Below are 21,414 nucleotides of genomic sequence, written 5' to 3'. Positions count from 1 at the left end.
AACATTCCTGAGGAAGCATTTTGAAATGAAAATTAACTAGTTATTCAGCATTTCCTTTCTCCTTAATTCTTGGCAGCATTTTTGCTGCCAGATACTTTTCTGTTGGAGTCATGAAGGATGATGGCCCATTACTTTATAGGCACCATCCATTATTGATACATTATATGGGGAAAACTCCATCACTGCTAGGAAACCGAAGGAGTCAGTCTGGTAGAATGGAAAATATTTTTATGTCCGTTGGAAACAAATGCCTTTTCCATTTTGGAAAAAAATGGTCCCTTTCACCTGGAATTGCTTTGTTTCTTATTTTCCTGTTTCTATTTTTTTTTTAATTATCAGAGGAGAACTGACTTTAAAGTCAGATTATACTAGTTTTAATTCTGGCTCTACCACTTTCTACTTGGCCTTGGCTTAGTCATTTGACCTCTCTGGGGCTCAGTTTCATAATCCGTTAAGTGGGGTTGTGTAGTGGCCATGAGCTCTCTTGCAGGGAGGGTAATTGAGCCCTGGCTGCTGCTCTGAAATCTACCGCTAGGCTTGCACCGGGCATGAATCACACATAGGCTACTCCCAGCGAGGGACTAGGTGTGGGGAAGCTACTAAGTCTGGTCTCTTTCTGGGAGACACAGGACTGCTCTGATGGCTGACTTTGGCCCAAGATCTCCTTGTTGGCCTTCCTTAGGCCGCAAGCATTCTAGGATGCATACGCCTATCCTTTCTTCCCTGTATCCTTCCCTTGGGGTCAGAATTACACTGTGTCTGATGGCTGTCTTGATTTCTCTCATACATGTATTTCTCCTAATAAAATCTCGGTACATTTAGTTCTGCCTTGACATTTGCTTCTTGGAGCGTGTGACCAACACAGGATGGCAATACCCCGTGGCGAGGGCCCAATGCAATGATGTAACAGAGTGTTTATCTGAGTGCTGGGTCCAAACTAATGCTCAGTAAGGGCTCCCATCACCACCACTCCCGCCACCATCAACGTGATCGTCATCTAGCCAGTTTTACTTCTTGGTTGGCTCCAGGCACAGAGACCTCCAGGAGTGTATCCCAAGCCACCAGGCAACTTTGTATTAGTGTGAGAGCTACTGTGGTTTCTGAGACAAATAAATGGATTAATTTCAATCCCCTTTGGAAATGTATGCAACCTAAGGAAAAGGCACCGACCAAATCCTTTGCCAGCCATGGAAAAGTGCAGTTGTATTTGCTAAAGGAACCAATTCCATGTTAATTAAATGCACAAAAGGTTTTGTAACATTTTCTGGCCCCAGCCAGCACTCCTGACATCAAAACTATTCTCCAGTCGGTAAGCTGGGGCGGTTCATTTGTTGTTTCCAAGAATCCTGTGTGTGTGTGTGGAGGGGCGGGGGTGGCAGAGTGGGGTGGGGGGAAGTAACCACTATTATTCACATTTCGCAGATAAGTAAACAGAGAAACTAAGTGACAGTTTCAGGGCCACCCAGTCACTGACAGGTTTGGGACTGAAGCTCTGGGTTTTGCTCTGGTGCTTTGGAAGCTCAGGGGTTGGTGAGTTCTGTTCAAACTCTGCTCCCAAGGACAATCTGTTCGCAAAGTGGCACCAGGAACTGGCTCGAGTGTGAAAAGACCCTTCTTGAGTCCAGTTCCACCCAGCCCCACTAGAAGCTCTGGAGTCCTCCACAGTGCAGATCAGTGAGGACACAGTCCCAGCTCTACCAGGCCTCCGTGCCCAGGCATGGTTTGTCACCTGGTGAGGCTTCATCCTAAAGTCAGTGACCTGGCACTGTGGTGTATGCCCCAGGTAGACAGCAGAACCCTGAAGCTTGGCAGGAACTGCAACATAGCCCAGCCCCTTGTGTCTATTTGGTGCTAAACCAATGTCTCCTGTGGTGATTTCAATAGGGCTTCTGTTTATAGCCTGAAGGAAAGGTCATCATTATCGACAACAGATAACAAATGTTTGCTCCATGCCAGCCACTGTGCCAAAAAATGGAGATGCAGCAATTAAAAGATGAGCTTTCTGACCCCTAAGAGCTTCTAGGCTAGTGAGCAAGACAGGCAGACTGTGTCTGCCTGGTAAAGACCAGGAGGACTTCACAGAGGAGGCGGCTTTAAGCTGTCACTGAGAAGGATGAGAGTTTTCCAGGCAAATGGGGTGAGAAGGGGTTACTGGCTGAGGGAGCAACATCTGTGAAATCATAGAGGTGTTAAAAGAGCATTGCTGAGTTTGTCAAGGTTGTTTTGCATTTGATACTACTCTTCCTCAATATATGTGTGGTCTGGATGTGTTAATGTTCCTTTCTTCCTTCCTCCCTCCTTCTCTTCCTTCCTCCTTTCTTTCCGCCTTCCTTTCCTTCCTTCCCTCTTTCCTTCAACCATTATTGATTGGACACCCACTGTGTGTCAGGCTCTGTGCAGGGCACTGGGGACAACAGAGGTGACAGGTAGATATGGTGTCTGTCCTCATGGAGCTTTCAGTCTAGTGCAAGAGCTGGACAAGTAAACAGGTTCTGTGGCACAATGGTTAAACTCTCAGCTGAACCACCAGCCACTCTGCAGGAGAAAGATGGGGCAGCCTGCTTCCGTAAAGATTACAGCCTTGGCATGGAAGCTTCGTAGGCACATCTGAACTCCCTGAGGGACAGAATTACTGGGCTGAGGGCTGGGTCTTGGGGGACATCCAGCTCAATTGGCATAACATGGTTTATAACGAAAATGTTCTACTTCCTACCTTGGTGAGTAATGTCTGAGGTCTTAAAAGCTTGTGAGCGTCCATTTAAGATACTCTTTTTTTTTTTTTTTTTTACTGGTCTCACTCTGTCTAGAGCAAGGGAGAATGAAGAAAACCAAAGGCACAAGGGAAAGATTAGTCCAAAGGACTAATGGACCACAACTACCATAGTCCCCACCAGACAGAGTCTACCATAACCAGATGGTGCCCGGCTAACACCACTGACTGCTGTGACAGGGTTTACGATAGAGGGCTGTGGACAGAGCTGGAGAAAAAAGTAGAACAAAATTCTAACTCACAGAAAAAGACCAGACTTACTGGTCTGACAGAAACTGGAGAAACCCTGAGAATATGGCCCCTGGATGCCCTTTTAACTCAGTACTGAAGTCATTCCTGAGGTTCACCCTTCAGCCAAAGATTAGACAGGCCCATAAAACAAAATGAGACTAAATGGGCACAGCAGCCCAGGGCAAGGTGGAGAAGGAAGGAGAGGACAGAAAAGCTGATAATGGGAAACCCAAGGTCAAGAAGAGGAGAGTGTTGACATGTTGTGGGGTTGGAAAACAATGTTACAAAACAGCATTGTATTAATTGTTTAATGAGAAACTAATTTACTCTGCAAACCTTCATCTAAAGCACAATTTAAAAAATTAAAAAAAAAAAAAGATGTCAGCCTTGGAAACCTATGGGGCAGTTCTGCTCTGTCCTATAGGGTCACTATGAGTGGGAATCGACCCAATGGCAACAGGTTTGGTTTTATTTTTTATCACCAACACTGCGCAGTGAGTGCTGGGCAAGGGAGACCTACCTAGCTGGAAGGGGTATTAGTTTTCTATTGCTACTGTAACACATAAACACAAACTTAGTGGCTTAAAACAACACAACTGTATTATCTTACAGACCTGGCAGTCGGAAGTCCAGAATCAGTCTCACTGGGCCAAAATCAAGGTGTTGGCAGGACTGGTTCCTTCTGGAGGTTCTAGGGGAGAAGCCATTTCCTTGCCTTTTTCCAGCTTCTAGAGGCCGACTGCATCCCTTGGCTTGTGGCCGCATCGCTCCTCTGCTTCCATTGTCACATCTACTTTCTCTGACCCTCCTGCCTCCTTCTTATGAGGATCCTTGTAATTACATTGAATCTATCTGGATAACCCAGGACGATCCCTCCCATCTCAAGATCCTTAATTTAATCACAACTGCAAAGTGCTTTTTGCCATGAAAGATAGCATATTCTCAGGTTTGGGGACGAGGATATGGATATTTTTGGGGAAATTATTCTGCTTATCACAGAGGGTCTAGGAGAAAAGGGGAGGAGGTGGTCCCAGAAGTGGTGTTTAACCTGAGATTTAGTGGGTCAGAAGCTGGGCAAAAGTGGAAGCTGGAGGACACTTAGGAGGCTGCTGAATTGGTCCAGGCAAGACAAGATGGTGGTCTGGATGAGGCTGGTGGCGTTGGGGTGGTAAGAGGTGCAAGGGATTGAAATGCACCGGGGAGGTAGAATGAATGGGAGATGCACCCTAGACAAAGCTCACCTTAGTATCAACAAGGGCAGCTAAGAACCCCAATGTGGTGTCCTTAGAGAAGGGTTAGCAAGAGCATCTACTGTGAATCGCCAAAAGAATGAATAAATCAATTTAGAGGAAATATACATTTGGACACATTATTAGGAAAGGCCAGTCGCTAGAAAAGAGCATCATGTTTGGGAGGTAGAAGTCTAGTGAAAATGAAAGAAACCGTCAACGAGATGGATTGGCACAATAGCCGCTACGATGGACTGAAACGTATCAATCATCATGAAGATGGCATAGGACCGGGCAATGTATCCTTCTGTTATACTTAAGGTTGCCAAGAGTCAGAGCCAGCTTGAGGGCAACTAAAAACAAGAAGCAAGAACATAATGTCCTGGTTGCTGATTCTAATTTATAAATCATTCAATCAGAGATTCCAGAGAATTTTGTATTCTTGTTAGTCAGAGGGAAATTCGATGATTTTATTTGATAGAGTGATAGACAGTAAAAGGCTGATTCTTAGTTTTCAAAGTGAAAAGCTGATTTTGAAGTTCTAAAAGGAAAGGCAGATGTTTACAAGTCCATTTCTTCTAAGTGGCCACCCCTCTGGCCAGGTATTGTCAGGGTCATTGGTGTTTTGAACAAGGATGACATTTCTGACCTTCTATTCACCCCAAGTTTCCCAAGCCAGAGGTTCAGCAGCTTGGCTCCCACTGGAGTGGAGTTGTTTGCCCTTACTTAGGTAATTAGGTTTGTCTCTCCTAGTACCTTATTTACACAACAGCCAGGCTGCACCCTGACAGACGCCATCATAAGAATTAGGATAATAAAGGCAGAACAGAATCTAAGAGAAATGGCCGTTCATTGCTGCACATCACAGACTTCCATAATGTGTTAGACAGCATTACATGTACAACATTACCACGAACTTCCTGCCATTACAGAAAAGCCTCCAGCTTAACTTATTTATTTCCAAAGTAATGAAATTGCCCTTACAGAGAACAGGGACCTTAGAGAATTCTATGTGTCTCGAAAACCAGAGGAAACTTCCTATCCAGTGGCTTACTGGAAGAAAATAGAAGAAAAAATTCTGTTACTAACAGATCAGGATAAACACCAAAAACCAGACTTATTGCTATCAAGTCAATCCCAGCTCACAGTGATCCTATAGGACAGAGTAGAAACTGCCCCATAGGGTTTCCAAGGCTGTCAATCTTCACAGAAGCAGATTGCCACATCTTTCTCCTGCAGAATAGGTGATGGATTTGAACCACTGACCTTTTGGTTAGGAGCCAAGTGCTTCACCACTGCTCCACCAGGGCTCCTGAGATCAGTGGTAGTTATATCTAAGTTATTGCCTTTTCTATTGAGAAATACATGTAGGATACATTTTATTATTATTATTATTATTATAGGAACCCAGGTGAATTGACATAAAATACCACTCAACATTCTCTTCTCTCATTAAGGCCACCTTTCTTTTCCTTCACTCTTAGTCGTCTCTGGATATTTGAACTTTTTTTTATTGTGTCTGTTTTTTTGACACTTCTCCCTCATGGTGCTCTCACTGTTCTTTTTTTTTTTTTTTTTTTTAATTTCGGTCCCCATAACCCTGGATAAGAGGATGTTTTAATTTGTTTTATGTTCATCTTTCCTTTGCTCTTGATATCACCTAGACTTCAGTACTTGGATAGGGTAGTTAGGTATCTCTCTCCTATTTCCTGTGCAAGTTGAACAATATTTCTGTTTTTCAAATACGGAGTTTTGTCATGTATTTTATCTTTTGTTTAAACAAGGAAGCTAAGGGAAGATCTAAATTATAAATAATAGAAAGATGGCTTTCAAATTTGGACCTGGTAGAAAAAAATACAAACATTTCAAACTCAATTAATACTATTTTTTTAAAACCAGGACTCCTGGGGCTCAATGTTAGAACTCAAGCCATCACCTAGCAACTGATCAAATGCCTAACTAAAGCCTTTGTGCACACATTTTTAATCCTCAAATTTAAAAGCTGGTTTAAGCAAGACATCTGTGCTTTGTTTCTGACAAGTTTTGTCTTTCGTATTTATAAACAAACTCTTTTCCCCTCTCCCCTTCCCCCACCCTTGTTTCCTCAGTGGCTGTTCCCTCAGCAGCACCTGCCTGTCAGCCCAAGAGTGCCACTAACGGGCATTACCCGGCCCCACGCCTCGCCATTTCCTCCCGAGCCACGGTGGTAGCCAGAATGGAAGGTGCCTCCCAGGGGGGCCTGCAGACCGTCATGAAGTGGAAAACAGTGGTCGCCATCTTTGTGGTCGTGGTGGTCTACCTTGTCACGGGAGGTCTTGTTTTCCGGGCACTGGAGCAACCTTTTGAGAGCAGCCAGAAGAATACCATTGCCTTGGAGAAGGCAGAATTCCTTCGGGATCATGTCTGTGTGAGCCCCCAGGAGCTGGAGACATTGATCCAGGTGAGCTGAGTGGGGGTCAACCATAGAACAACCTGTAGGGAGAGAGGAGAGCATTCATTTTGTCTTTCTGGGTCCTTGAGTTTTGCCTTTTGCTAAGCTCCTCCTGGTGGGCAGGGAAGTCCTCTTTTTAATTTATTAATCTCTAAATCGAGGCTAAGGACAGTCACACTCTCCACATCAGAAGACTTTGTGATGATCACTAGGTGAGCAGTGGCCATGTGGGTTTCAAGAGGACTGAGCCCTAGTTCTGACTTTGGCATAACCCTGCTGTATGACTCTTAGCAACTTGGAACTGTCCAAGCCTCAGATTCTGCAATGGAAAAATGAATGGTTTGGGTAGACTCTCTAAGGTTCCTTTGAGCTCTGTGTAGCTATTAAGTCAAAGTGCAATAGAAATGCCTGCTGTTCTTCCCCAAAATAATTAGTGTTGACTCTCATTCACTAGAATTTCATTCCCTAAAGAAAGCATGCATGGTGTTAAGTCCTACACATTTTATTATCCTATGGAACAAATAACTCTGAAGCCCATTCTCAATGTAAACATTTAATTCCCCAAACTGGCAGGCAGCCCAATGCTATAGCTGTCAGACTGTGGTCAGGGAGAGAATAGATTTGACACATTCAACACTAATGACCAAAGACCAGATGAGCTGTGAGATGACATCAAGGACATCATACATGAAGAAAGCAAAGGGTCATTAAAAAAAACAAAGACCAAAGTGGATGCCAGAAGAGACTCTGAAAATTGCTTTTGAATGCTGAGTAACTAAAGCAAGAAATAATGAAGTAAAAGAGCTGAACAGAAGATTTCAAAGGGTGGCTTGAGAAGACAAACTAAAGTATTATAATGAAATGTGCAAAGACCTAAAGTCTTTGCACATTTCATTACAGTGAAGAACACACTCAGCATTTCTCAAGCTGGAAGAACTGAAGAAAAAATTCAAGCCTTGAGTTGCAATACTGAAGGATTCTGTGAGCAAAATATTGTACAGAACAGGAAGCATCAAAAGAAGATGAAAGGAATACACAGAATCACTGTACTGAAAAGAATTGGTTGACATTCAGCCATTTCAGGAGGTAGTATATGATCAAGAACCAATGGTATTGAAGGAAGAAGTCTAAGCTGCACTGAGGCATTGGAGAAAAACAAGCCTCCAGGTATTGATGGAATACCAATTGAAAATTTTCAACAAGTGGTTACAGTGGAAGTGCTCACTCATCTTGTCTAGGAAGTTTGGAAGTCAGCTAACTGGCCAAATGACTGGAAGAGATCCACTTTCATGCCCATTCCAAAGAAAGGTGATCCAACCAAATGTGGAAATTATTGAACAATATCATTAATATCACATGTAAAATTTCGCTGAAGGTAATTAAAAAACAGCTGTAGCAGTTCATCAACAGGGAACCATCAGAAATTCAAGGTGGATTCAAAAGAGGATGTGGAATGAGGGATATTATTGCTGATGTGTCCGATGGATCTTGATTGAAAGCAGAGAATACCAGAAAGATGTTGAACTGTGTTTTAGTGACTATGCAAATGCATTTAACTGTGGGGATCATAACAAATTATGGATAACATTGTGAGGAATGGGAATTCCAGAACATTTAATTGTGTTCACGAGGAACATGTATACAGACTAAGAGGCAGCCTTTTGAACAGAACAAGACGATACCGTGTGGCGTAAAATCAGGAAAGGGGTATGTCAGGGCTGTATACTTTCAGCATCCTTATTCAATCTGTATGCTGAGCAAATAATCTGAGAAGATGGATTATATGAAGAAGAATGTGGCATCAGGATTCAAGGAAGACCTACGATATGCAGATGACACAACCTTGCTTGCTGAAGGCGAAGAGGACTTAAAGTACATATTGATGAAGATCAAAGACTATAGCCTTTAGTATGGATTACACCTCAACATAAAGAAAACAAAAATTATCACAACTGGACCAATAAGCAACATTGTGATGAATGGAGTAAAGACTGAACTTGTCAAGGATTTCATTTTACTTGGATTCACAATCAATGCCCATGAAAGCAGTAGTCAAGAAATGCAAATGACGTATTGCATTGGGCAAATCTGTTGCAAAAGATCTTTTTAAAGTGTTGAAAAGCAAAGACATCACCTTGAGGACTAAAGTGCACCTGACCCAAGCCACGGTGTTTTCTATCGCCTCGTATACATGGGAGGGCTAGGCAATGAATAAAGTAGACTGAAGAAGAATTGAAGCATTTGAATTATGGTGTTGGTGAAGAATATTGAATATATTGTGGACTGCCAGAAGAATGAACAAATCTGTTTTGGAGGAAGTACAGCCAGAATGCTCATTAGATGTGAGGATAGCGAGACTTTGTTTCATGTACTTTGGACATTTTATCAGGACGGACCAGTCCCTGGAGAAGGACATCATAGTTGGTAAATTAGAGAGTCAATGAAAAAGAGGAAGATGCTAAACGACATGGATTGACACAGTGGCAGCAACAACGGGCTCAAACTTTATGAGGATGGTGCAGGACAAGGCAGTGTTTCATTCTGTTTGTGCATGGAGTCGCTATGAGGTGGAACCAATTCTATGGCACCGGACAACAGCAACAACATTTATTTTTGGGGGAAGGAAGAGAAAACCCCAGAAAGCCTCCTAAATTATGTGTGTCCTGGGGCTCTGCTAAAGGAAAAGAGAAGAAGGCTCCTTAAATGCCCTTTGGGGCTTCAAACCCTAAAATTTCTAATTGACAGATTTTACTGGGTTTGTTTCCTTCACAAAAGTTGTTCCCTTGAGTGCTAGGCTGGATGCTTACGCTCTAAGACTGTCCCTTTGTGGCTGAGAGCCCAGGGAAACAACACAGCAAATTTTTATTCTGTTTAGAGAGTTTACCTGGCCACCTAGATAATTGTCTGTATCTTGAGCTTTGATGGGAAGACTCAGCCTCATATTTATTAAGTAGACACTGGGGCTGGCTCTGTTGATCTCTGTTTTCTCTAGTTGTGCTCCAACTGGTTTGAGACGTGGTTTCAGAGAACCCCAGGGATCAGGCAGGCTCAGGCAGCCCCCAACAACAGGTCACCCCAAACAATGGGGTGACCATTGATTCCAAGGTGTGACTCAGTGCATCATCAAGGGGTCGCTCTCTCTAGCTAATCCCACCTTCTACTGACACCAGTTTGTGCCATACCAATCCAGGGAGGCTGGTCCAAAAATCTCAGCTTTTTTCCCCTGGTCAGTCCTGATACCAACTGGTCCACATAGCCCTTTCTCTCATTCCAGCCACTGGGGCTAGGTCAGGGGTACCAGCCACAAACACAGGGATCCACATGACTCCCTGCACTTCAGCTGGTCCCTAAATTTGAGGTTTTCCTCCATCCCCCTTAGGATACCAGCCACAAGCTGGGGAGTCCACCATCCCTAACTTCTGACCTGCTGGCTCCCACTTCCCCTATGGGTTCAGCAATTCATTGAAATGACTCACAAACTGCAGGAAAAGGACTAGGTTTAATCTAGAAGAAAAAAGGATACAAACACAGGCAAGATTTGAGACAGACCTAGGCGCAGAGCTTCTATACCCCCATTGGACACCCTTACTCTCCATGACAGAATGTTTGCTCTCTCCAGCCTGGAAGCTCCACTGAGCCTCTGAGCTCTTCCACTGAGTCTTCCGTAGCTTTTATTGGCCTCACCACATGGCCATGACCATGACTCCTGAGGCCTAGTCGTTATCAAGTCCCCAGGTGAGCCCTCTTGGGCTGGTCAGCCCCCATTCATTGATCTTTGGTGTGGTCCACTTCTCAGGAACCAGGACCAAAGGCCAAATTGATTGCTCCAAGGGGCTTCCACACCTTGCACTCGGTGAAAGGGTCTATGTCCCCAATGCCTGATTGCTAATGAATCCCTAAGGAGACACATGAATTTTTCTAGGAAAAGAGTCAGGCCCCTTTAATATGGACTCATCTGGAAAAAGGAGCCAGGAGACAACACTAAATCCAATTCCAGTAGGACTCGTTTGATGCCTTAGAGCAAGCCACTTAACCTGAGAAATTCAGCCCATAAGGAAATATAAAATCCATCTGTCTCTGGAATCTTACCCCTGAGACTGCCAGCGAGTCTGCAATGACTAATAAGGCGACTTCCTGCAGAGCCGTTGTAATAATAAAAAATAGCTACCATTTATTGGCCGTTTCCTTTCCTCTAGGCTCTGTTCTAAATGCTTCTATCCTTTAGTTCATTTAACCCTTGTAATAAACCTAGGAGGTAGGTTCTATCATTATCATCATCATCCCATTTTATGGATGAGCAAATAAATTTTAAGGAGTTAAGTAACTTGCCCAAGGCCACACAGTCTATAATTGAGGGATTTAAGTCTTGGGAAGTCACACTCCAGAGCCCATACTCTTAGCCATTTGCTATATTGCTCACTTGTGTCAATGGCCTTTTTTAAATTAAAAAGAAATTAAATTTTCATGACTTTATTATTATTTTTATTGTGGTAAATATATATGTAACAGGACACCTGACACTTCAGCAATTTTCACACATACAGTTCAATGACATTATGTTCATTATGTTGTTCAAGCATCGCCCTTATCTGTTCCCAAGTTTTTCTGTTACCCTTAACAGAAGCTCAGTGCCAGGGGGCTTTTCTTAAAGCTTTTACTCCAAGGAAAAGACTAGAAGGAGAAGAAGAAATGATTTGGGCTATCTGATGTGGTACTGTAGCACTCCAGGTATGGAGTACTGTGTCTTCAAAAAAGATGGGGGTATCAAGGATAGGAAGGAGTGTGGCAGACTTGGTCCCTTAACTACACTGAATGTAAGGCTTCTTTCCATATTAAAGGGGCCAGACAATCCCTTTCTTTTGGATTATTGGGAAGAGTGAACAAAAAAAACCTTGTAAAGTGCCTAGCAGAGTGCCTAACATATACAGTAGTTGGTGTTCAGGAAATGTTATTTCCCACCCCCGTTTGATCTTTCCTCTCCAAAGTGAAGTGCATGGAATGGAATAGAACAGACCGTGATAAGCATACCTGGGGTACTTGCATTTCCTTGGCAGTGGAATCAAATAAGTGAGATACATGGTCAAGTTGCAGTTCCTATAAACTTGGTTTGACAGCTAGTCTGTCCCAAGAACTTCTTTGTCCTTTATGCTTCACAAACCACAATTGCTTATGTCTCTGTTCCCAGGGCAATTGTCTCAGAAGCTTCAGTACTGATGAGTCTTGGAAAAAGCAATAAAACACTTATCTTCTGTAATCCTCAAAGAGTAGCACCCTGAGGATGTTTTCCTGACTGACAGGGAGCGAAAGGTGCTTCAGCCTGCACAGATGATGATTGATGGCAGTTGTTTTCAGGTTGTGAATTCTTAGACATTTTAAGACCTTGCTGTCTTCTGTGGAGCTCGTGTGGTCACATGGCTGCTGTTTCTTCTGGTAATAGCCACACTGAAGAGAGGGGTTTAACGGGAGAGGGCTTAGTGTTGGGCAAGGTGTCCACCAGGGCAGATGTGGGATCTTCTATTCCAAGCTCCGTGATACAACACGGGCAAAGAGGACCTGTCTCTCACTAGAGGGTGTTTCTGAGGTCAGCTTAGTCTATTCCCCCCAAGTGAGCAAGTTGCCTCACTGCCTAGAAGGCTGATTTTCTCCGTGGCATAATTTAGTCCTTGACTTGGGAAAGTTTCTTAACTTTCTAGAATCCACTTGACCTGACGTGGGCACCTTCACATCATGGTAGTCTCTTTGTCTGAAGAAAGCCCCGGAGCTTTCATCTGCCTGGCGTGGGTTGTTTCTGGAGTTTCTTGGAAGTGTGAGCCTTTGGGGAGCCCTGTTGGCTGTTTACTCTCAGCTGCTAACCGAAAAGTCAGCGCGGTTCAAATCTACCAACCGCGCCTCAGGAGAAAGATGGGGCATCTGCTCCCGTAAAGATCACAGCCTTGGAAACCCTATGGGGCCATTCTACTCTGTCCTACAGGGTCACTATGAGTAGCAATTGACTCAATGGCAATATGGGTATGAGTCCTAGGGGATTCCTTCTCACCCTGTTATGTCTCCTCCTCCCTGACTGGTTTAGTGACTTTTTATGGTGGTAAACGGGAGCTTTTCCACTGATCTTTATTTTATGACCTCTTAGGGATTATTATGCTTCATTAATAAATTATCGGAGTCTTAGCACTTTGCTCAGTCATCAGGCCTCACACTGTTTGACACCATTTGCTCAGTCATCAGGCCTCACACTATTTGACACCATTTATTAAGCACTGCCTGTATGCTAGTTAGCCTGTATGCAGGCTCGGTACTAAGTGCTTATGCGCATTAGTGAGCCTCTATTTGACTCTCCCCATTGTCCCAAGGGGTAGCCACTGTTACTGCTCTATTGTAGGGGCTAAGTAACCTGGTGAGCCCTGGTGGTGCAGTGGTTAAGAGCTAAGGCTAAGAGCTAAGGCTGCTAACCAAAATTTGGCAGTTCAGATCTACAAGCTGCTCTTTGGAAACCCTATGGGGAAGTTCTACTCTGTCCTATGGAGTTACTATGAATAGGAATCGACTTGATGGCAAAGGATTTGGTTTTAAGTCACATGGTAAGGAACCCTGGTGGTGCAGTGGTCAACGTGCTTGGCTGCTAACCAAAAGGTTGGTAATTCGAATCCACCAGGTCTGCTCTGTCCTATAGGGCCCTTCTGAGTCAGAATTGAGTCAACGGCAGTGGGTTTGGGTTTTTGGTAAGCAACTTGGTGAGCACAGTGGCAGTTCAGTGGTAGAATTCTACCTTTCCCCTCCCCCCCGTTTGAGAGACTCTGGTTCAATTCTGGCCAATGAACCTTACGTGCAGCTACCACCCATCATTCAGTGGAGCCCTGTGTGTTGTGCTATGATGCCGAACAGGTTTCAGCAGAGCTTCCAGACTAAGACAGACCAGGAAGAAAGGCCTGGGTATCTACTACTGAAAATCAGCCAGTGAAAACCCTGTGGATCACAGCAGTCCAATCTGCATCCAATCATGAGAATGGTACAGGACTGGGCAGTGTTTCCATTCTGTTGTGCATAGGGTTGCCTTGAGTTGGGGGCTGACTTGATGACAGCTAACAACAACAGGTAACTTGGTTAAATTCTTGCAGCCAGCTAGTGACAGAAGTAATACTGGAATCTGGATCTCTTCGATTCCAGAGCCCATGTTTAATCATGGCTCTGCCCTGGCTTGATATAATGGGGCTAGAGTGTGTCATTGCATCGAGACCAAATCTTCCTGATGAAGGGCAAATCCACTCAAATGAAATGCCTTACTGATTATGGGAAAGCTTCTTCAGGAGAGTTGGTGCTTGTCTTCTGGCACAGAGTTCCATCTTCCTTCTCCCCCTGGATTTGTAACCTTTCCAACATACAAGTTCCCGGGGAGCATCCACACCAAGGCCAGAACTCTGGGCTGTTGGCCTCTGGCATTCTAACTCATCTCATTGGCTCTGTTCATTTGCTTTGGTTGAGGAAGATGTAATTTAAGATATGCGCAACTGCATGAGAGGCCTGGTACCACTGTGTGGTCCTGGGCATGGCTTTGGCCTGTACTCCTTTGATGTTGTCATGGTGGCCAAAGCTGCTATTCTGCAGATGAGGGAAGGGCTAGCGCTCAGCTGCTAACTGAAAGGTTGTGATTCGAACCCACCCAGTGGCTCCATGGTAGAAAGACTTGACGATCTGTTTCCTTAAAGACTACAGCCAAGAAAACCTTATGGGGCAGTTCTACTCTGTCACATGGAATCGTTATGAATGGGAGTTGAATTTATGGTACCCAGCAACAACAACAGAGGTCATGAGTTGCCAAACCATTCTCTCCAGAAACAGATGTTGCTTAATTTGCATGCCCCATGGATATTTCCCAAGGCTCTTTTTTCTGGCCAAGCCCCAAATCATCCATTCACTCACGCATTCATTCAACAAACTTACTGATTGCCTACTGTGTGACAGACGTACGGCAGGGATCTGGGGACATAATGATGAATAAAACACAGATGTAGTCCCTGCCTTCTTGGAGCTTATACCTGAGCTGACTTGCCCCTTTCTCTCTCAAAAGTGTCCTGGTTTGAAAGATAGATTTTGTGATCATCCTACTTCTGGGTAGTGGGGGAGGCTGATCTTATGTATATAATCACATAAATAAGTGTAAAAAAACCCACGATGGTGGCGTCAAAGGAGAAGGAAATAGAGACACGGGACCCATGAGCAGGAGAACTGACTTCGCAGGGCAGAGATCCTAGGCAGAGGGAGTGAGTGCCGAGGCCTTGTGGTGGGAGGAAGCAGCAGCATGGCTGAGAAACTGAGGGAAGGGGAGCAAATGTGGCTGGAGGTCATTTATCAAAGGAAAGTCAGAAGGTGGTTAGGCTGGAGACAGAGGCAGGGGCCAACTCTACAGGGCCTGGTTTTGGTTTTCATTCCAAGAGCACTGGGAAGCCATGGTGATGTTTTAAACAGCAGGGTGACATGATGTATCAATCAGTACTCTGCCATTTTGGTCCCTCATATAAACCCAAAAGATAGCAGTGGTAGTTGTGAGTTTGTTCTAAGTCATTTATTCATTCATTCAACAACTAAACATTTATAAAGTGCCAGCCATGGCACTCCGCTAGTGTTTTGCTCTGAATTTCCTAACTGATTATTGTCAGTGGTGTCAAGACTGAAATCTGGGGGGAACCTTCGCAGTCTCTTTGTATTAGGTGGTGCCCTCCCTTCTTGTGCCCCATGCCACTGAGAGCTCATTTGCTGCCACACTTATTATATTGTATTGGGTGATTGTCACTTGACTCATCCATCTCTTTCCCAAGACAGTGAGCTCTTTGAGGGTGAGTCTGTGTCTTTTATCAATGTATCCCCTCATGCCTGGTGCAATGGCTGGCCAAGAGAAGATGTATAAAGTTTGAGGAATGAATGGTGCCTCATATCTGGTTTGGAGAGCAAGATCCCCTCATTTAGAACCTTCGTGGAAGCGAAGCAGAAAATTCTTTTGTTTCTATGGAATATAAGTCATTTTCTTTTCATTCTGGTTGTCAATCATACCCTTCTCAAATCCCGAGCAGATTGCCTTGGGGTTGGTAGCCCAACAAGCTTTACATATTTAGGAACTTGAGGCTCTTAAGGAAAGCAGTCCCTAGAAAAACACGGCAGCTAAGAAGCCAGTTATTCACCAGCCTGTGGGAATCCGTGCTGTGACTTCAAGTGCAGAACAAGATCCAGACCTGCCCTCTCCCTTCCTGCCCGGGCCAACCGCCTCTTCCAAGCAGCCTTTTGTCCAGGAAGTTTAGGCTGCGGCCCAGGCAGCAAGTGACCTCGGTGATTGCAGGTTTGGCTTCTTTGTGCCCAAGGCATCAACTCTGAGGAGTTGAAGTGACTCCTCCTGGCTGTTGCCCTGAATGAAGTCATAGGTGCTGCCCTCTCACCAGTGAAGCGGCCACGCAAAAGATGCACTGTGTGCAAGATTGGGCCTGCAGCCGCAGCCTGTCTCTACAGGCCTCAGCTTCATTATTATTATTGGTTTTATTCCTGGGATTGTTGATTCCGTCATTGTGTGGTGAAGATCTAAAGCTTTTAAACCAGAAATTAAAGAGCTAATGGAAATTGGCATGCCTCTGGAAAATGAATTTGCAAGTGAGAATTCAGTGTTCCAAAACAAAAACAAAACAATAAAACCTATAAAAATAAAACAAAAACCCAGAAATGAATGCTACTGCGTCCACACTTATACACAAATGTACGTGTGTTTGCTCTTGTTTAGAGTGTTGTTGGACACAGTGTGGAATAATGGGATTTTGATGGTATGTGGCTTGTAATATTATTCTCATTATTTATAATCAAATGTGTTCATTGAGATAACTTATATTTACTGAATGCCTGTCATAAAGCAGGTGCTCTGTTAGGCTAGAGTAATTAAAAAAAAAAAAAGCAGGATGCCTCCATCCTGCCTTGAAGTAGTTTACAGCCCAGTGTTAATTATAGCAATAGCTAATACAGAGTGTTCACTATGGACAGGTACTGCTCTAAATGCCTTTTTGTATATTAACTCGTTTAATCTTCAAGTGATCCTTTGAGGTAGGGGTAGACGACTGAGGAATAGAGAAGTTAGATATGTTGCCCAATCTTATGCAGCTAGTGAGATGTAGAACTGTCATCCAAACCCAGTCTGCCTCTAGGGTCCGTGCCTTTTAACCACCAAGTCACGTCTTTTTCAATCATCTCATGTACAAGAGAAAGTTGGACAATGAAAAAGGCAGACAGAAGAATTGATGTCTTCCAACTGTGGTGTCGGCAAAGAACACTGAACATACCGTGGACTGCCAGAAGAACGAACAAATGAGTTTTAGGAGAAATACAACCATAACGTTCCTTAGAAGCATGGATGGTGAGACTTCGACTGGCTTATCTGTCATTAAGAAAGACCAATCACTAGAAAAGCATGTCATGTTTGGTAAAGTAGACGGTCATCAAAAGGAAGGGAAACCCCTCTGTGAAATGGATTGACACATTCATTAGCCACAAGAATGGATTCAAGCCAACAATCATAAAGATGGTGCAGGACTGGGTAATGTTAAGTTCTGTTATACACGAGGTAGCTATGAGTCGGAGCTGACTAGATAGCACCTCACAACAAGAGCTCTACTTCCAAGTCAAGGGAGACTAACTTGGCCTGCATAGTTAGAGTCCGGTGTGGTTGTTTCTGGAAGACAAGGAAGCTCAGGAGCCCATTCATGGAGCAGGAGTCTCTGACTCAGTCTGTGGAACCCTCCCTCAAGAGGACCTTCACTTACTCATGAGAAGACTGCAGAGAGCAATGATTACTCATTCGTTGTCCTCTTGAGGGGTTGTGGCTTTGAGTCTTGTGTGGAGGCTGGGTCAATATGTTCTGTTTAAAACCAAAATACATAAACTATCATTCATGTCTAGTTAAGAGTAGCAGATCAGTGTGTATTGAGAACATATATTTTCTCCTCCTTCTCAGTGGAAATGGGCAGAAAAAATAGAAATCTTGCTGCTATAGTTCATTTTACTGAGGTAGTGAGAGTTTAACTTTTTGTTCTTTTTAAAGCGAGAAGTACCAGAAGTACAAATTCTTACTGCTCTGTATTGCCCCTTTTCAAGGGGGGAGAAAAGGGGCAAGTTGGAAAGAGAACTGTTTGTGGGAGACAGGAGAATGCGGGAGTTAAAAGGGTGGTTTTAACCAGTCCCAGCTTTGCCACTTGGAAACCCTGGTGGCGTAGTGGTTAAGAGCTATGGCTGCTAACCAAAAGGTTGGCAGTTCGAATCTACCACGCGCTCTTTGGAAACCCTATGGGTCAGTGCTACTCTGTTCTGTAGGGTCACTATAAGTCGGAAGCGACTCAATGGCAAAGGGTTTTGGGTTTTTTTTTTATCTTTGATACTTAATGTAACCAGAGGCAGGTTACTTCTGTTTTCTGTTGTCTCCTCTATAAAGTGGGTTAAAAATAGTAGTATCTATTATGACAGGGCTTTTGTCAGGACTGAATAAGGTAAGAAGGCAGTGCCTGGCACATTGCCAATGCTGGATACTATGATTATTTTTATGAGCATTTTAGCACTTTCTTCAAAGTCTCTGGGACTATCTCCACTTCCATGTCTGCCGCCTTCAAACTGTGCTCAATAGAGAGATGGTGGTATTAGGTGCTGACGCATTCTCTGAGGGGGCACAGGAAAGTGAAATATCAATTTTGGATTAATATTGAGCACTCACGAGCAATAAGGAGCCCTCAGTAAAAAGCTACAATGAAAACAAGACAGCAGACTCATCTCTCTTTTTTTTTCATTAATTGTCTATTAAAGTTCAGGTTCTCTTCAAAGCAGTGGCAACAAAAGAACGGTCATCTTTCCTTAGCTCACACGGCAGTGATCCAGAATTCTTGTAGTTGCTTTTTGTAGCCCAGTACTTTTTTTTTTTTTTTAACAGAAATTAGATAGGCTCATCTTCGTGAGGAATAATCTCAAATGCAGAGATAGTGGGGCATACATCAAGCATTTTCCTCAGGACCAGGGTGGTATGTCAACATCACTTGGCAAATTTGTTACTCATTCTGTAGAGGTTGAGTCCAAACTGAGATAAAAGGGTGGCAGTTAGTAAGACTGAAAGTTTATTGATCTTATCAGAGCACGTATGCCCGCCTTCTCAGTCGACTGGATGCTTTCCTGGGGGTTGAACATTTCTGCTAGTTCACCCTGCCATACAGTCAAAGATAGAAAATTAATTCCGCGTTGTATGGCACCCTTTGGAAGGTAGAAGAGCTTCCTGTGAATCTGGCTTGGCCCCACATAATAATATTTAGATAGATTAGTCCTTAGTGTATACCCAAGGGGCCAATGAATTGAGTTCTACAACATTTCTCCCCCCAAAGGATTAACTAGTGGTAGCAAGGAGCCCTGGTGGCACGGTGGTTAAGAGCTCAGCTGCTAATCAAAAGGTTGGTGGTTCAAACCCGCCAGCCGCTCTGCAGAAGAAAGATGTGGCAGTCTGCTTCTGTAAAGATTTACAGCCTTGGAAACCCTGAGGGGCAGTTCTACTCTGTTCTCCAGTTTCGCTAAGACTTGAAATTGACTCAGTGGCAATGGGTAGGAGGGCATGCTAGCTTGTCTAGATAGAGTGCTGCTGTTGAGTCGACTCTGACTCAGGGAGACCTTATGTACGACAGAACAAACATTGCCTGGTCCTGTGTCACCCTCATGATCACCAGCGTGTTTGAATCCATTTTGGTGGCCACTGTGCCCATCCATTCACTGAGAGTCTCCCCAACCCCAGCTGACCCTCTACTTCACCAAACATGGTGTCTTCCTCCAGGGATTGCTCCCTCCTGATGACATGTCCAAAGCAAGCAAGTAGGACAGTGTTCTGTTGTGATCCATAGGATTTTTTTATTGGCTGATTTTTTGGAAGTAGATCTCCAGGTCTTTCTTCCTAGTCCATCTTAGTCCGGAAGCACCGCTGAAACCTGCTCACCATGGCTGATCCTGCTGGTATTTGAAGTACAAATGGCATAGCTTCCAGCATCACAGCAACATGCAAGCCACCGTAGTAGGACAAACTGACAGATGGGCAGTGGAGCTTTTCTAAGACAAGATGTGAGGGCCAGCTTGGAGACCAGCTCGTCATGGGTTTTTCTCTCTTTTTCTCCACTTGTCCTGTCCATTCTGCAGGTGGCCTTTGCTGCAGATTTATAACCAGGCTGTAAAGGTCCGACGAAAGCCTGCTGCCTGGCTCCCCTAGGGACCTGAGGGAAAGCTAATATTTGCACATAGCTGGATGCTTAGAGCAGCAGGAAAATAAACACACCACAATACCGCTCACTGTCCCCTGAAGGTGCCTTTCTCTTCGCCTTTTTACGGTCTTTGCAAGCATCTGTTTGTGAGAGACTCGGAGGCGGTGTGGCAGTTAGGATGCTCACTTGGTTGTGGCAAGCCTCTGATCAGTCAGCTCAGCACAGGCCTGGCTGCCACACTGGCTGTCTGCTTGGGGGCAGTGAAGGTGCGTGCACGTGAATCCCCTTTCTCTTCCCCCCATCCTCTCACAGACATTTTAGGTCGGGGAACAAGCACTTGCATCATCTGAGATGGGGAGAACTCAGGGGATGGAGGAGCAGACTTTCCAGCGCTGAGAATGGTGCTCTTCCTGTTAACAATTCTAACGGCATCTGCTTGCTGGCTTTGCCCTGCACTGGATGTGTGACCGTGGACAAGGGACTTCCCCATTCTAAGCCTCACGTGTCCTCCCGGGGACAGTAGCCATGCCCACCTCACAGGGTAGTCTTGAGGGTTAACTAAATTAATCTAGGCACTGGTCAGTGATCAGAAAGAATTCCCGTCATTATTAGTGTTAGTATTGTGAGAAATGACAAAGCACTGTGCTGGAAGTCATTTTTTTTTTTTTTTTTTTTAATTGTCAGTTGATTCTGACTCACGGTGACCCCATGTGTGTCAGAGTAGAACTGTGCTCTATAGGATTTTCAATGGCTGATCTTTTGGAAGTAGATCGCCAGGCCTTTCTTCCTAGGTGCCTCTGGGTGGACTCAAAGCTTCAGCCTTTCGGTCAACTGCCAAACGCTTAACCATTTGCACCACCCGGGGGCTCCCTAGAAGCCATAGGTACCTTCGAAAATCCTGAGAACAGGATTTGTAGTGAGGAAACTGAGGCCCACTCCGAGCATTTGCTCCTTAATCTGAAAACTTTCTAAGTTGTAAGAGTAACATATGAGGTGCTGGACTCTCTACCTACCTGTCTGACCTGAAACAGACTTCCTTGAGTCAACCACAGGTGGACCCCGCTGGGTGTGGCTTTAGCACTCCTCTGTGACTTCCTCCCCCCACTGTTATCTGAACTGTTATGATGTGACTTTGCACTTGGATGTCAAATAGTCCCTCCCCTGCCCCAGCATATTCACTGCTGCTGCTGTGAAATATTTATTTAGAAAATAGTTTTGAAGCAGGAGAAGTAAATAGCAACGATGACCAACAAACTATCATCATGCTTCCATCTCTCACCTAACGCCTTTCTGCTGCAGCGCTGTGAATATGCAGGAGGTGGAAAGATGCTGCTAGCCTGGTAAAGGGGTTTTAGATCATTAGAGGCACTTTTTAGGGGTGATGAACGTGGCCTGCCAGTTGCCTCTCCACCTCTCACAGGGTTTGTGGCTTTTCTTCTGTCTATGAATGGCTGGGCATGCTCCCTTTTCATACATTTATGAAGCCACTTCCCGTGTCCAATCCCTCCC

The 21,414-nt window shown here is 44.4% G+C and overlaps 1 protein-coding gene across 1 annotated transcript in view; it reads left to right on the top strand.

Annotated features, from left to right (window-relative positions):
• The first annotated feature begins 6,346 nt into the window (after positions 1-6,346).
• KCNK10 (potassium two pore domain channel subfamily K member 10) overlaps positions 6,347-21,414 on the top strand; it is an 87,360-nt gene continuing 72,292 nt past the window's right edge. Inside the window, exon 1 of the mRNA XM_003408807.4 lies at positions 6,347-6,670. Within this exon, the coding sequence (XP_003408855.2) occupies positions 6,446-6,670 (225 nt within the window). The 5' untranslated portion in view covers positions 6,347-6,445. The remainder of the gene's footprint in view (positions 6,671-21,414) is intronic.

Source organism: Loxodonta africana, chromosome 10 (assembly GCF_030014295.1).
Source record: "Loxodonta africana isolate mLoxAfr1 chromosome 10, mLoxAfr1.hap2, whole genome shotgun sequence".
Taxonomy (NCBI): Eukaryota; Metazoa; Chordata; class Mammalia; order Proboscidea; family Elephantidae; genus Loxodonta; species Loxodonta africana.
This window is presented reverse-complemented; position numbering and strand designations above follow the sequence as displayed.